Source organism: Crocodylus siamensis, chromosome 9, assembly GCF_052110815.1.
Source record: "Crocodylus siamensis isolate JL-2025a chromosome 9, ASM5211081v1, whole genome shotgun sequence".
Classification (NCBI taxonomy): domain Eukaryota; kingdom Metazoa; phylum Chordata; order Crocodylia; family Crocodylidae; genus Crocodylus; species Crocodylus siamensis.
The window spans coordinates 10,173,510-10,189,604 of NC_143403.1; the positions used below are offsets into that span (position 1 = coordinate 10,173,510).

The 16,095-nt window shown below is 43.1% G+C and overlaps 1 protein-coding gene across 2 annotated transcripts in view; it reads left to right on the top strand.

Moving 5' to 3' along the window:
- The first annotated feature begins 299 nt into the window (after positions 1 to 299).
- Positions 300 to 16,095, top strand: part of ADAMTS18 (ADAM metallopeptidase with thrombospondin type 1 motif 18) — a 107,185-nt gene continuing 91,389 nt past the window's right edge. For both annotated transcript variants that reach the window (XM_090062758.1, XM_090062759.1), the window contains exons 1-2: positions 300 to 776; positions 3,290 to 3,606. In XM_090062758.1, coding sequence (XP_089918884.1) covers positions 614 to 776; positions 3,290 to 3,606 — 480 coding nt within the window. In that variant the 5' untranslated portion in view covers positions 300 to 613. The remainder of the gene's footprint in view (positions 777 to 3,289; positions 3,607 to 16,095) is intronic.

Consider the following 16,095-nt stretch of genomic DNA (forward strand, 5'->3'; position numbering starts at 1 on the left):
TCTCATAAAAGAGAGCCTCTCTCCTATGAATCCTGCTTGCCTGTCTGGGGGGATGCGCGTGATGTCTGGGTGCTGGACCTCAAATCGTTATAGTCCTAATGCCTGATGAAGGGGCTTTGTGCCCCAAAGCTTGCAATTAAAGGTTTGGGTTGTTTTTGCATGCAAAAATCTTGCTGGTCTCCTAAAAGAGATCATCTCTCCTCCGAGTCCGGATTGCCTTTTCCTCCGGACCAGTTCGGCTGCAACCCAGTGCTTGATGAAGAGGGGGGGGGGGGGGGGTGCCCCAAAACTTGCCAGGAAAGCCGTTTTTGTGCTGTTGTTGCAGAAGCCGTGCTGCTCTCCAGCCCGGCCTGCCTCTTCCCCCGAGGCCCCGGGTGCCGGGGGGGTTCGTGCCCCGACCGCCGCTGGGGCATCTCCCCGGGGCGGGCGCCGGCGGCAGCGGGGGTGGGCCCGCGCTCCTCCGGCGGCCGCGGCTGGGCCCGCCCCCGCCCGCAGGGCCGCCGGGGGCCCGGCAGCCGGGCTGGCATTTGCGCGGCGCTTTAAAGCCCCGGCGCGTCCCGCAGCCGCGGCGCGGACCATGCGGGCGGCGCGGCGGCGCAGGTAGCCCCGGACCATGCGGGCGGCGCGGCGGGTCGGCCGCGCCGGGGAGGCAGGTGAAGAGCCCGGCGGCGGCGGCGGCGGCGGCGGGCTCCTGGCCCTGGCCCTGGCGCTCCTGCAGCTCTGCGGCGCGGCCGCGGGGAGCGGGGACAGCCGCAGCCCGGCGGCGCCGGCCTCGGGTGCGTGTGCGCGGCTGCGCGGGGTCGGGGCGCGGGGCAGAAGCGGCTTGATCCGGCGGCACGGGGTGACGGCGGGCGGGAGTGCAGTTCGGGGTGGGCTTGCCGCCGCGCGGGCGGGGGGCAGGCGGCGGACAGATGTGCGGCGTCGTGGGCCGACGGACGCGCCTCGGCTGCCGGGCGGGACGGCCAGCGGGACGGATGTGTGTCTGCACAGCTAGGTGCTCGCGCTCTCTCTAGCTGGATTTCCAGCTCTCTAGCTGTATCGAGGTCTGGCTATCTAGACAGCTGCTGTATATCTCTAGCTACATCCATCTGTATCTCTACTGCAATATAGCTAGATAGAAGTATCTGTCGCAAGCTCTCTCTCACAATACAGCTAGATAGCAATCTCTCGCTCTCTCACAATACAGCTGGCTAGATATATTTCTCTCTCTCACAATACAGCTAGAGAGCAATCTATGTACCTATCACAATACAGCTAGAGAGCAATCTCTCGCTCTCTCACAATACAGCTAGCTAGCTAGATATATTGCTATCTCTCGCAATATAGCTAGATAGCAATCTCTCTCTCTCTCACAGTACAGCTTGCTAGATATATTTGTCTCTCTCACAATACAGCTAGATAGCAATCTATCTACCTACCTATCTAGCACAATACAGCTAGCTAGATATACTGCTATCTCTCACAATGTAGCTAGATAGCAATATCTCTCTCTCACAATACAGCTAGATAGCAATCTATGTACCTATCACAATACAGCTAGAGAGCAATCTCTTGCTCTCTCACAATACAGCTAGCTAGCTAGATATATTGCTATCTCTCGCAATATAGCTAAATAGCAATCTCTCTCTCTCTCTCACAGTACAGCTAGCTAGATATATTTCTCTCTCTCACAATACAGCTAGATAGCAATCTATCTACCTATCTAGCACAATACAGCTAGCTAGATATACTGCTATCTCTCGCAATGTAGCTAGATAGCAATATATCTAGTTGTAGAAAGATAGGTAGATGTAGTCCAGATAAGTAGTTTTATTTTGGTGTCCAGGTTGCAAAAAACCTGAGCGCCTCCCCTCGTGCGGTCAGTGCCATTCAGAAGCCAGCAATACCCGTGCAGTTGCTCGGGATGGGAGCGGTAATGAGCCCAGTTCAGTCTGCAGTGGGGGCTGGGAAGGGAAAAGCCTGTCTACCCTGTGTCTGTTCACTGGGGGATTCCCTTCCTCCAGCAGCTGCTTGTATTTTTGGCCACCAGCCTGCTTAGCGTCCTGAACTTCTGTCATTGATTAACACCACTGGAAGAAAGTGAAAGGCCTTGATGCATTGTCTCCACTGTCTACGGCAAAAAGCAATCTCTCATTGGCTACATTTTCAGCATAGTAGGTGCCCAGTCAAATCTATTCGAGACAAGGAGATTAATCAGGGGGTTATTATTATTATTATTATTATTATTATTTTGCAACATCTGTTGCTATATGAAAAGGACATTTGCTTTTTTTCCCCTTAAAAGGAGTCAGTTTAATTCTAAGGAGAGATAAGACAAAGTAGACTGTTTTCCTGTCAGAGAGCTGCATGCATTTGTACCTGCAGATCTGAATAAAGGTCAAAAGCTAACTGGAGCTAGGAAGCAGGTTAACAGAGATATGGGTTTTAATATAAGCCCCTGCTATGACTTTCACGCTGCCCTGATTCAGCAAGTCCACCGCTAACTTCAGTTATACAAGTAGTCCCATCACCCTATGGATGGATCAATGAAACTACCCACGTGCTTAGAGTTAGGCACATGCTTCAGCACTTAGATGAACCGGGGCTTGTATTCTTTTCAGCTCCCCAGATGGTTTGAATTAAACTTTTTTTCTTCTCATGAATCTCTAAAGAAGGTATTTCATGTATTTTATTCAAAACAGTAAACTTCTTTGACATTCATTTGGTAAGGCTGAGTAAAGGTTGTTAGATCAACCATAAGCTCTTTCTGTTGCAGGTCCGTTACAACTGGAAACCCTCTCTAATCACGCCAACCTCAAAGAGAGGAATTAATAAACTAATCCTTTAATCATTTGAACAAGCGGCATGACTATCTACACGGTCTCAGTTATGGTTAAAACAATATAGCACTTAAAATATTTGTTTTAGGGGGAAAAACCCCACTCTCCCCAGTCGACAGCTATTTATGTATGGGGAGGGGTGAAAAAAATCTGTAGACCTGCCCTTGATGACAAATGTCTTTACAAGAGTGATTGTGGGAAAGTTTGCAGCTATTCTAGTTAGTCTGTCTCTCTCAGTGGGGCGCAAAGGAAACAAATCCTGTTTTAAAGTCGCTGACTTACGTGGGACTAACGAGTTGCTTTGCACAAATTTCTGCAGACGTACGTGTGTACACCTAGCCTGCAGGTCCTCGGTGTCATTCACAAACGCGAGAACTCTTCTTGCCGTAATGAAAGTCTGCTGTTGAACATGACATCCACTTTCGTTGCTGGTTGAAAAAGGCTGATGGTTAAATATTTTACCTTTCCAGATTACATATTTGTGACACCCGTCAAAGTGGATTCCAGTGGATCGTACATTTCGCATGATGTTTTGCACAGCACTAGGAAAAAGAGATCGACTCAGAGTTCAAAAAGTTCCTTGCACTACAGCTTTTCAGCATTTGGACAGGAACTGCACTTAGAACTGAAACCTTCTACCATATTAAGCAACAGCTTTATTGTCCAGGTACTTGGGAAAGACGGAGTCACAGATTCTCAGGACCGTGAAGTTGACCAGTGCTTCTATCAAGGATTTATAAGGAACGATAGCACCTCTTCAGTAGCAATATCTACATGTGTAGGCTTGGTAAGTGTTTCTTGCAAGCTAATTCGTTGCTAGATTTTCATACAAAATAAAGCACGTGAATTGGATGAATCGATCAGATTCTTGTTTCATTTAGGATATTTTTGCATGTCATGTACACATGATGTTTATTGTCAACTCACATCATCAGCTGAACCACTGGCATCAAATTTAACAATGGTGCCTCAATTATAGGCCATACACTTTGGCATGCCACCAGTAGTCTATGGATCACTATTTTGAGGGGAAGAAATGCTGGTAGATATACATTAATTCAACCATGGGACATTTCATTCATCCTCGGGACAGTCATGATATTTGCAGCATGCAGTACCTAGTTGTTCTTAAAAGGTAAATGCTTGTTCTGCAATTAAAGGGCAGTCCTACCCATCTTTAGAGAGAAGATTCCTCATGTAAGGAAGGCTTTCAAGGTCAGTCCCTAAGCTTATGAGAAAATAAACAAGGTGTATATGATTGCCCAGGGTCTAAGCGAAGAATTAAGTTCCAGTTCTTATTGAAATCGAAGGGGAATTAGGTGTCTGTCCCTTAGGATCCTTCCAGCCTGCAGTGGGAAAGCAATCGTATTGTTTCAACTCTTTCATGAAGGCACCAAATATTATGCCTACAATATTTGCTGTTTACTTCTGGTGTTCAAATTCATGAAGACTTATTACTAAGAGCAATGCCTTTTTTTCTACAATACATTCTGTGGCATCTTATTTTTAAGGAAGCTTTCATTGATTCCTTGGTACAATGCAGAAAGAGCATTCACAGATTTAAGTAATCACTGGAAGCCTCTTGGATAAAGAGTCCCAGCTTTTTGTGCAGTCATGCTAGAAGAATGTCTAGTGTGCATGAAGGGGGGAGTGTGTATCGAAGCAATAAGATTCATGGTGGTGCAGTATGTGGGGATGTGTTTCTCTGATGGGGGTCTTGTATTTGGACATATGATTTTGGACATATTATGGGGGTCTCATATTTGGATATATGATTACTACTATTGTATGGCCAGACAGAAGAAGAAGGGGTTTGTGGAAAATACTGTTTCATTTGAAATACTATTCACACTGGTTCCTATTGGACTCTTGGGAGAGGTTGGGCCACTATGAAGAGCCATAGGGTATTGTTGAAGGTTTCTTGAAATGATCTGGATTATAAATTGAACGTCATCTTCTCTGCTGGTAACAGCTACGGGAAGGTTTTAACATCTTCTTTTGAGTATCCCCATCTAGTTGAGACTAAAACTTTTGGAGCAGGTCCTGGGATTTGGAATGAAGCATTCATTGCTTTATATTTTATTCACATGATGACAATATTGACTGCTACAAAGAAATAAAGATCTTGGCTTTGTTTTGAGTTGTCTCCTGGTTGTGAAGCTTGCTTTCCTGACCGCTGACTTCTTTTATGCTTCTTTGAAAAACTGGTTACCCGGAGAGCCAGGGTTCAAGTTTGCCTTCGGTTTATCTAAATTACAGAGAAACTGAGTTTGTTAATTTTAACTTGCTCTGAAAAGGACCTTTGGTGTTTTTTAGAGGAACTAAATTAGTTTATGAGTAGTACAAGCTAGTTTATAATGAACGAATCTACCCTGCCTTCTGCTTGACTTCAAGCTAACATGGATACCTATGTCTTTTTGGTCTTTTACACTGTCTCACTGTATAAATCAATGTGACTGTCTGTCTGCTTAGGAGAGATGCAGAATCTGAACAGAAGTGAGCGAATAGAGTTGACTGAACAAATTTATTGTGGCAGAATTTGGAGAGTGCTTTCCAATGCCAGCTGTCTCAGGCTGTTACCCTCTCTTACCTAAAGCTGTCTTACAAATTAAGAGACATTTTAAGTTGACAGTCCGATTCATTTTAACGCATACTCTGTTCTTATAGATTAAAAAAACTGCAAACAAAACTCTTCTTGTTCTTTTTTCCATCCTTTTTTACAAACTTCAACATGTTTGGGGGAAGAGGGGGACCCAAAAATATTCTCAGTTTAGAAGTTAACTACTTTTTTCTGCTCTAAAAATATGCCACTGTCTGTCTGTACAGACAACCACATAATTTTTATTGTGTTCCAAATTCAGTAATCATATGTTAAGTCTGGACACTTTGCTGTGATCAAGGGCACCTTGTGAATAGCCTCTATATCCTCTTTGCACCAACTACTTTTGTCACTTGGTTGCCCTTCTTTCCTATCCCCTTTGTTCACTGCTGTTAAACCGAAAGTGGTGTTTCTTCTGTATGGTTGGCAGCACTAATCTTTCCATTGTTCCTTTCATTAGCAGTAGCTTCTCTACAATAAAACAGCAGTGACCCATTCTTTCAAGCTTGGAACACCACAATGTGATTTGGAAGCAATTGCATTTCAATGCACTACAGGGACTCTTTGATCTAATTTTTTGGATGACCTAGAGTATTCAGTCATTCAGCCGTCTGTTATCTGCCATTGCCTGCAGAGTAGACTTTGGGAGAGAAAAGATCTATGTGTAATGGGCTGTTAGGCAGAGCGACCCTGGAGTAACAGTAAAAAGGAACAAGGATCTGTTGCTTTACCGTAGACTACATTGAACTCTACGCATCTAAATGAAACCTTGGCCTATAGTTTGGTGTGATATAAATAATAGAGTATTTGAGCCGTGCATTTTTTTCATACTTGTTTGTAGATTGGGTCTAAAAGTTGTGTATATTAAAATCAGCAGAAACATTTGAATGGAACAAGCAGGATTTGATCCAAGGTCTTTAATTGGAAACAGATTTCATGGCACTGTGATCTATTCGTTTGGCTAATAGATATCCCAACAGCTACACAGGGCTAATTTTTTTTTTTGCCATATATGGGCAGCTCTTATGGCTATTCACCACCCTTACACTGTCATCATAAAATACAATATTTGGATATTTAGATGCTTTTCTACTTGCACTGCAGCTTCATTGTCATGGACAAAAGTAAACTTTTCTTTCTATTTGCAAGTGAAAGACATGTTTCTTTGTTGTTTTCTGACCAGTTCTAGGGAGACAAGTGTATTACTTCAGGGGCTGCATCCATTGCGTGTCTAGTTAGAATATTTTCTACTGACATAGGATCACCAACAAGGTTGCTACACAAGAACACTTAAGACAGATCTTCCCACACATCTGTATCTGTCAACTCCATAAAAATGCCACTGCCCCTACTTTAGAGATAAGATATTGGTATATCAGAAGGCTTATTATGAGTCAATATCTGTTTCCAGCATTTACAGTTTCCTTGGTATACATTTGTACTTAAGGGATTTAAATTATTGCCCAGGGCAGAGTACAAGAGAACCAAAGAGTTGCATCTCCTACTATGTGGCCTAGTGTCATTTTTAATATTCACATGTGGGTTTCTGAATAGAGCAAACATATTTTACTGTTAGATAAGATCCTTCCACATAAAGTTAAACTGCCATAGAAGAGATATGCTATTATCCTATACGTGCTGCATAGACAGTAAGGAAAGTTGTGGGTGAGTTACTTATTTGTAAACTTTTGTGAGAGTGTTATTCTACTGTGGGAGCTGACGTATCCAATACAAGGTAAATATCAATGAATAAGGAATTCAGAGCGAGCGAGCAAATGACTAAGGTAGCTATTAGTACATGAATTACAGGATCTCTCCTACAGTTGGTCATTTTGGGTCAGACCAAAGCCAATTACAGTCAGCGGAAAAACTCTGTTTGTTATATTATTCAATGTCCTGTCTTCGGGTCAGATACAGGCGTAAGCTAGTGTGGGATCATTGAGTTTAGAGGCGTTGCACCTGCACACACTAGAGCTGAACGCGTGCCTGTCTCCTTTTGTATTTACATACCTCAATTATGGAGCAAAGAGCCAGCTTTAGGCATTATCTAGGGCCCCGCTTTGTTTTTGAGAAGACGTGATTGAATCTCTCATTGTAAGGGTCCTCTTTGCCTTGTCTGAAGTTATAGTGTGTCTGTTGGTGTCTAGTCAAGGGAAAAGGAAAAAAAAGAGGAAAGGATGAGTCATGTTACACTCACTGAGCTGTCAGAGGAGTCAGCGAATAGGAAAAGGTTTGGAAAGAGCAGCATGAGATCCACAGGCGACATGTTAATTCAATGGGAGTTGTATGTGTGCGTATCTGAGGGCAGGGCTTGGTTCACAGTATCAAAGCAGCCACAAAATTAAAGCCTTGTAGGCCACCAAAGAGGAAGGCAGGCAGGGAAACACATGTACCTACCATTCTTCCCAGTCATTTAATTGCACCTTTTATTAGCATCGAAGTGCACTCTCAGCAACATCTGTCATTAGTAAAATACATTGAAAGCCATCATAAGGCACTTCCTCAGGCAAATGTCAGTCCAAGTAAGCAGGCCAAATTCTGCTCATTTACGCTGGCATAAAGCAAAAGTAATTCTGCTGGTTTCAAGGACTTTTATCTCAGCATAAAAGTAAAGGAAGCTTTTGGCCCTGTGGGATTTGAGCAAGAACTGAGGTTTTGACTCCTCCTTAAAAATATTACCAGTTTATCCAACATATCAATATTTAGATACTGTAATTATGGTGCCATTACACCAGAATGGAATCAATAATTTGAACTGTGCCTCTGCTGTTTCTGAATTGCTAGTCCCTTGTATCCCAGAATTCATCCGTTACTGTAATAGGATGAAGAAGTAGGAAAGCAAGTCTCCTTTCCACTTTTAGGAAAATCTTCCTGACACCGAGAAGAAAAGAACATGCCTGAAAACATTTAACAGGGATTTAGACAGGGCACTACAGCTACTCCTTGCTTAATGTCGTAGTCACGTTCTTGAAAAATACGACTTCAAGCAAAACGACGTTAAACGAATCCAGTTACGTCACAGTAGTTACCAACTAGCAGACAGCGCCCAAACAACGTTATGACCAAACACTGCGTGACTTTAGATGAGTATGTTCTCTAATAGATCAGCAACGTAATAATGAAACAACGTTAACTAGGATGACATTAAGTGAGGAGTACCTGTAGGTATTATAGTTCAGGACTTGGGCCTGCACTTGCTGATGGGAATGAGTTGAATGTCTGTACCACCAAATGGTCTTCTCCATCTCTGTGTGCTTCATCCCCTTTTTGTTGACTTCCCGGTGTAGAGTCAGGCTTCATGAATTCACTACTGTTTAAGTGTTGCAACAGAAGTAGTTGAGGCTAGGGATTAGGGAATGGCTGGGCTCTTGATGGCATTTTATGTACATATGGTACAGCACTCCTTTAGTTCCTCTGAAGCAGTTATGGATCTACAGTATTAACTTCATTGTGGCATGTCATTGGCAAAGTCATTCATAGACGAAAAAATCCTTGCAGGACTAGAGCCTGTAGGAGCGTTTGGCTCTACAGGCCCCAGCCTTTCCTCAGCTTCCCAGCTCCACTGCCCAGGCTCTGCTGAGGTAGCACAAGAAGGATAGGGAACAGCTGCAGGTCCCTAACCTGGGGGCACTGGTAACATATATAAAAGAGCAGGTACAGCCAGCTCATATGCCAGTTCACCCTGCAGCATCTGCAAGTGTAGAGGGCCTGGTTAAGAGCATGTCTGGGGCATAATGACCTTACATCAGTTGCAGATAAATGGCAGATGATCCACTGGGGAAAACAGCCAGATTTAGCTGGTTTAACTAACAGTAGGCCAACCTTAAATCTAGCTTCAGGATCCAGGAACCAATCTGTTTTTTAAACCAGTTCCACCATCCTCTTCCCTTAAAGAGTCTGGCTATAACTTCTGATTCATTGGAGGTTGACCCATATCCATTTCTCCAGCTACTCAGAAAACAGTAGTGTTTCTTTAGCTGTCACAAAGACTTCCCATTAAATTTGGTTCCCACAGTTGTACAGGAGATTACACCCAAATGCCATAATAAAGGTCAGGAGAGGATGATCTGTCTGGATGGGGACTTGACCTCCTGATGACGGGATGTCTTTGATGTAAATGAGGATTTTTATTTTAAGCTGCATTATTTTGATTTGGACTATACTGATTATACACAGTAAGACTTTTTTTTTTTCTTTATCTTCTCTTGATTGTAGCATATGTTGGAAAAATTAAACATTCCACTTATTCATTTTTAGAGTGGCAGTTTCTGGAGGCTACACTGAATATCCATCTGTGCGGGGCTTCATTGCCTTCCCCTTCAGAAACTGAATTTAGTACTTGTGGAGGGTGGCAGATTTTCAGAATTGGAGACGAAAGGCCTGTGTTTACCCAAAACCCAATGCCAGCCTGGGAAATAGGAGTTCAAGCACCCCATGTTCTAGGATTGTTGAAATGACACGCTGTGGAGGAGCGGGTTGCAGCAACGCTTGTGCATTGCTCTTGTCTCCTGCGCTGCGGCACATTCCTTTTGCTGTAAGAAGATTATGTAGTGTCTCGAGTCTGTCCCTTGGACAATGAGCAGGCATTTTATTTTTCTCAGGCCATTATTCCTTAGCCATCCTACCAAGCCACTACTCCAATTCCGATGTCAGGTTTTTTGGGGTTTTTTTTTTTTTGACGATTTGAGCACATCAACTGAGTTGACAACATTGCTTTGTTTCAAAATAAGCTTGACAACAGTGGTCGTGACCAATCTGGGTTACTACAGTGACTTCCTAAGTCATTCCATCTTTCTGGGACTTAGTTTCAGTCACGTTTTATTTCAGGAATATTTACCATTGCCATAGATTCTGTTGGCAGGATATTCGTAGCGATACTCAGTGTGTTCGGGGCACAGGCTGTTTTTGTCTTATGCAAGTATAGCACTTAGGATAGTAGAGCCCTGGACCATCATTGTGCTCTCTGGGCACTTTGTGATACAAATAATCAGCAACGATTATTTCTCATAACTTCGCTGGAAAAGTCTGTTCCCATTATACCCTACTGACTTCAATGGAGCTGTGATCAGATCCATATCTAAGAAGTATTTCTTAACCTCTGCAGCGAATAACTCATGAAGCTAACAGAATATCTTTGAAACACCTTGTTGAATCTACTCGCTTGCACCCTTCCTGTGATGAGGGTTGCACACTGAGCCTGAATTTGCTGCTTCGTTGAGTGGTCTAGGCTAACGTCGGAGTTATAACAATTTATCTGCGGGTGACACAACTGGGCTGTGTAGCTCAAGTTTTTTTTTTCAAAGCGTGGCTTCTCCAGCTAAGGCAATTAGAGAGGAGTTAACAGGAGGGGAGAAGTTGAGTTAGTTCTTCAGTGAAAACAAGATCAACGGAGCTATGCTGATTGACATCAGCTGAAGATCGGACTCCTTATCCTTCTGTATCCTTACCCTCTTTCATTTGTATGGGGAGACTGCTGACTAGCTGATAATACCTCTTTAAGAAAGCGTATCTGAGTTGGACTTCCTTGAATGAATACCTTACAAACAGGTTTTCCTTCGTCTTTCTAATTATGGCAATGGAAGCAGGGGCTTTGGTTCTTTTTTGCCTTTTCTTATCCAATGTCAACCCAAATTCTGTTGCAACAGGGTTACTATAAACTACAGTATGCATTTTCTGTTCATTTGCACTGACAGTGATTTGACCAGCCAGTGATGGTTTGATGAAAGAACAACTATTTTTTTCTGACAGCATAGCATCAACTTAATCATAGATGAAACAAATACAAGGAAGCTTGAAATCATAAGAACTTTCATTAATGCAAAATTTGCCACATGGCAATCTCAAATCAGTTTACCAACATTCATTAATTAAGACATAACAGATACCCATGATTTAGAGATGCCATTAAAAAGGAGAGCATGGCCCACAATCCTTTGGAAAAAACCTCACAGGACAAGTCAATAATCTTCTCTGAAATCAGACCTTGAGGGCTGGAGAGATATTAGCAAATAAATGAACCTTGATTGGCCAGAGGTGAGTGCACCAAACCAACTATTGCCCTATGACGTGATTTGGAATAATTTTCCTGAACTTACACTTAACTTCAAAAATGTTTAATTAATTTGTATGTTCTTAACAGGTGCATATTACAATAGCGTAAGTGAAAAATTATTTGATGGTAGACAACTATTTGATGAGAATCAGGCATGGGTGCCTGCATGAGGCATTTAGTAGTAGAGTTGTTCTTTACTGGAATGATGGCTGGCACGTGAGAACAGGATTCCTTAATCAAACCCATTTCTCAGATAATGAAACAGAGGCAACAAGATGATGTGATTTACACATCCCACCTGTGGGATGTTGGCTGTTTTTTTGGTTTTTTTTAACCATTTTGTGCCATTCAATTAATCTCTGCCTCCCCCCATACCCCTTCGCTCACCGACCGTAAGTGCTTGTGGATTTATCTTGAGAGATAGAGATCTCTCTGTGTTCGCAGTGGAGTTGCTTTAATACGTCTGGTCACCCTATGTCTTTTCAGAGAGCCCTTCTTTATCTCTATGTCTTATAAATATTAATACTACTTCCCATTGAACCAACAGAAATAAACTAGGCTAACACTAATTTTTCACTCCTGGTTTTGCAGCTGACAGCAGAACGTGGCACCAGTTCTTTTAAGAGTGTAATATATTTTATGATATAGAATATATCACCCGATCCTGAAAATAAAGCGTGAAGACAAAATACCAAATGTAGAGGTGCTGGAGCACACAGGACCGACACACTTAGAAACCGCTAGCCAGAAGAGGATGTTGTAATGGCTCAACCATGTCAGGGGAATGAGGGGAATCCATATTCCCAAGAATATTTTGCAGAGTGAGATTTGAGACAGCTGTAGAAAGTTGGGGCACCCTATATGGGTACCATGACGTGTGGGGAAAAATGTTATGAAGTCATAGATTTCCTAGACATCAGGGCTGGAAGGGACCTCAGAAGATCATTGAGTCCAGCCCCCAAAGTCATTCAACATCAGTGTAGGAAGCTGGGAGAAGCACACCGAGTCCCGTCCGATCTGCAAGGAACGTCTGGCACTGGGTGCAGCACAACATGAAGCAGCTTTGATCCAGAGGATGGAAGCAAAGTGAGAGAGAAGAAAGCAGCATGCTGTAAACTTGGACTCCAACTCAGACAACACATGGATCTGTGAAACTTGTAACAAGCTGTGTCGCTCTCAAATTGGGCTTGTCAGCTGCCAGCAGATTCATCAGGTACCTGGCTAGACTTCTTACATGATCCAGAAGATCGATGGTTGTCTCTCACCATAGTCTGTGTTTAACAGACAAACTTCTGACACATCAATCTTCCTCTTTTCTGCTACAAGATATAATCTTTATAAACAATTCCAGAAAAAAAATTAGATTTCCAAAGTCATCAAATTAAAAACAGCTCTGGTTGGTTTTTTTTTTTTTTAACACAAGTAATTATGCTTAAATGAAAAGTATGCATTCTAGTTTAAAAATAACTTTTGCTAGATCAGACTCGCTTTATGTACCACATCCCCATTCTTTCTTTCTTTTTTTTTTTTTTTTTTTTTTGGAAGGAAGTCATTATTTGAACCACAAATTTTAAAATTAGTTTAACCTTAAACCTCAGGAAATGTTTAAAGTTAATATTGTAATTGGAAATATAATACTATAGGCAAAAATGAAAATGATTACATTAAGGAAATCTACAAATGATGCAAAACAGAGGATGCTGGGAAAGGTTTTGATTTAAAAAAAAAAGAGGCCAAGTGATGCATAGCACCTGTTACAGTCTAGGATTCAGGCAGCATGTATTGTTTGTATTGAACACGTGCATAATATTGAGATCAAAATTGTGTAGCTGTGATTACTGGCAATGCTTAAGACAAAGCCAAGCGAAATCAGGAAAAAGATATTTCTTGATGCTAAAGCCCTTTAGATCAGATCCTACCACAGGGGGAAAAAAAATCCCTGTTCAGTCTGCCATGATCATCTTACTCCTTGAACCACTACACATCTCCATACATCTTATTATCATTATTTCATTATTATGTGGCTCAACAGTCAGCAGAGACATGGGAGAGGGAGGTGGAAGAGAAGAGACTATATCGCTGAGTCAGCAGGATAATCTGGAAGGTCCGTTTCCATTGTAGATGCTTTTATAATTACCTTGTAAATAACCCCAGGTAGCACTCTGTGCTCAAATGTCACCCAATCCAGTGTCAAGTACTAGAAAAATAACTAACTGAAGAGTAAGGAAACCCATCTGCAGACTGACCCCATCCTGTCCCCAGGGGCTGTTATCACTGATTAACAGCCAGAAGTAAAAATAAGCAGGAGGTCAGCCAGCTACCCAACAAACCAGGAGCTGCTGCTGCCATTTTGAGATTACGGTGAAATGCTTGGCACCTGCCTTGCAGCTGCCAGATGCCCTTCAGTGCATTGTTGTCAAGTGCATCGACTCTTCCTGGCTGCGAGAGCATAAGTACAGTGGGAAAAATTGAAAGGAAGCACTCTGAGAAGCCAAAAGGCAGGAAAACAAAGCAACACAGCTGGACTGTGCCCAACTCCTGAACCAAGTCCCTTTTGAAGGACAAGACCTGAACCAAGTCCCTTTGAAGTCCATGGATCACACTGTTGACCTTCATGGCTCTTGAAGGATACCTCAAGTGTAAACAGGGCAATGAACAGCTTTGCCTCCTTGTGACATTCAGACAAGGGATGGACATAAAGTTCTTGAGCACTGCCTAAGACCTTATTCAGCCTTAAGGGACTCTGGGGAAAAGTAGGGCACAGCCTCATGCATCTTCCACCCCAGTAAGGAGAGGGAAGGGGATGTGACACCTAAAGAACGGTGTCGTTCTTGCATAGTCCTGCATGCCAGGCTGCTCTTGATGACCATTTTGCAAGCCAGAGGCATAGTATGTCCTCAGAGCTGGGGTGCCCTGGATTGCAACTAGGCACTTTTAGTCTGCCTTGGAGAAAAATCCTGGCTAAAATAGCTTGCCGTCAGTACAGTGTGTCACTGGACATCAAGATTAGATTAACTGCAGAGTGACAAAGGACTACTTTCTCCATACATCTGTGTGATGGAATAACTACTGATGTAAGGACAGTCTGGGATCAGGAGATGAGTCAGCACAAGAAGCTGACAGACTACAATAAGGAGCTGAGTCTCGGGATCAGAAATTATGTCAGGAGTTGGAACCCGATGACCTCTACATTGCAGGTCAGGTTTATGGCCTCTGGGATGTGTCATCCTGACAGGTTTTTACTCTGTAATTTTCCAGTCATCCCTTGAAAACAAGCCTTTTGATGGACAAATTAGTAACTTGACAGCAAATAGGTTGGTGAGTTTTTGTTGATGTTACAGCTATTCGGATGCTTTATTGAGTCAATTTTTAAAAGTTACAGAAAAAAGGATGTAATATTCTGATAAGAAAGGAAAATGGAAGGATAGAGAATCTTATTGCCTCAGAGATAAGGCTCTCTCAAATATATCAGCAAGTATTTATTATTTATAACAGACATCAATATGCTGACACTCCTGCCTTATTCCTTAACTGGGTTCAGGCAAGTACAGAGGATTTTGCAAAATGTTGAATACTCAGTGGAAGTATTGTATATCTTTGTGGACACTGGCTGTGTTCTGGGAAGGCTGTCCCACTGAGCTGGATGGAATTGCAACCTGCACCTGATGTGCTAATTAGCAGGAAAGGAGATATTAAAACATATAAAAAGCCACCTCAAATACTCAGGAATTTGTGCTAGCCTTTTACTCTTGCTTTTGCAACTACAGAACAGTGCAGTATCCAACTCCATTAACGGTGATATATACTAGGGGTGCGCAAAACAGGCCCTATTCGATTCGGATTCAGCCTGAACTGGGGACAGTGATTCGATTTGTTGATTCGGATCAGTGTCGCTGATTCAATTTGGCTGAATCTGAATCTGAAGATTGGATGCTGATTCAGAGAATCAGCAATTCGGCCATAGACACAGCCTTAAATATTTTTCCTACCTACCTCGAGGTAGTAGGCGCGGCTCGTAAATACTTCCAGTCCACTTCTGGGTCCACCGGGGAGTGTGCAGAGGCCCCTGGCTCGGCAGTTGGCTGTGTGGGACCCCAGGTGGCCTCCCAGACCCAGGAGGCACCAGTCGCCGAGCCGGGTGCGCTCTCCAGTGGACTCCGAAGTGGACTGGAAGTGCTTCTGTCTACTTCTGGGTCTGCTGCTGAGCACGCTGGGGAGCCCCCGCACTTCTGTGGGACGCTCCGTGTGCCCCAGCATTGCAACATTCACGAGCCGCCTGCTCCCTTGAGGTATTTAGAAAAAATATTTAAAGTTGTGTCTATATCCAAATTGCCGAATCTTTCTGAATCGCTCCAAATCAGTTTGGAGAGATTAAAGGGTCTCCTGATTCAATTTGGATTTGGAGATTTGGCCACTGAATCGGGACGAGCCTCCATCGATTTGAATCAGGGACCGAAGCTTTGCACAGCCCTAATATGTACTATAAGTAAGAGGAAAAACACATTGCAGTACTCCTCAGTCCTAACCTCTTTTTGGTGTGATGTTTGTTAAAAAGCAGCAGCTGCACAATTACAACAGTTTTAAAAAATATTAACTTCTTTATACTCGAACAATTATGCTTTAAT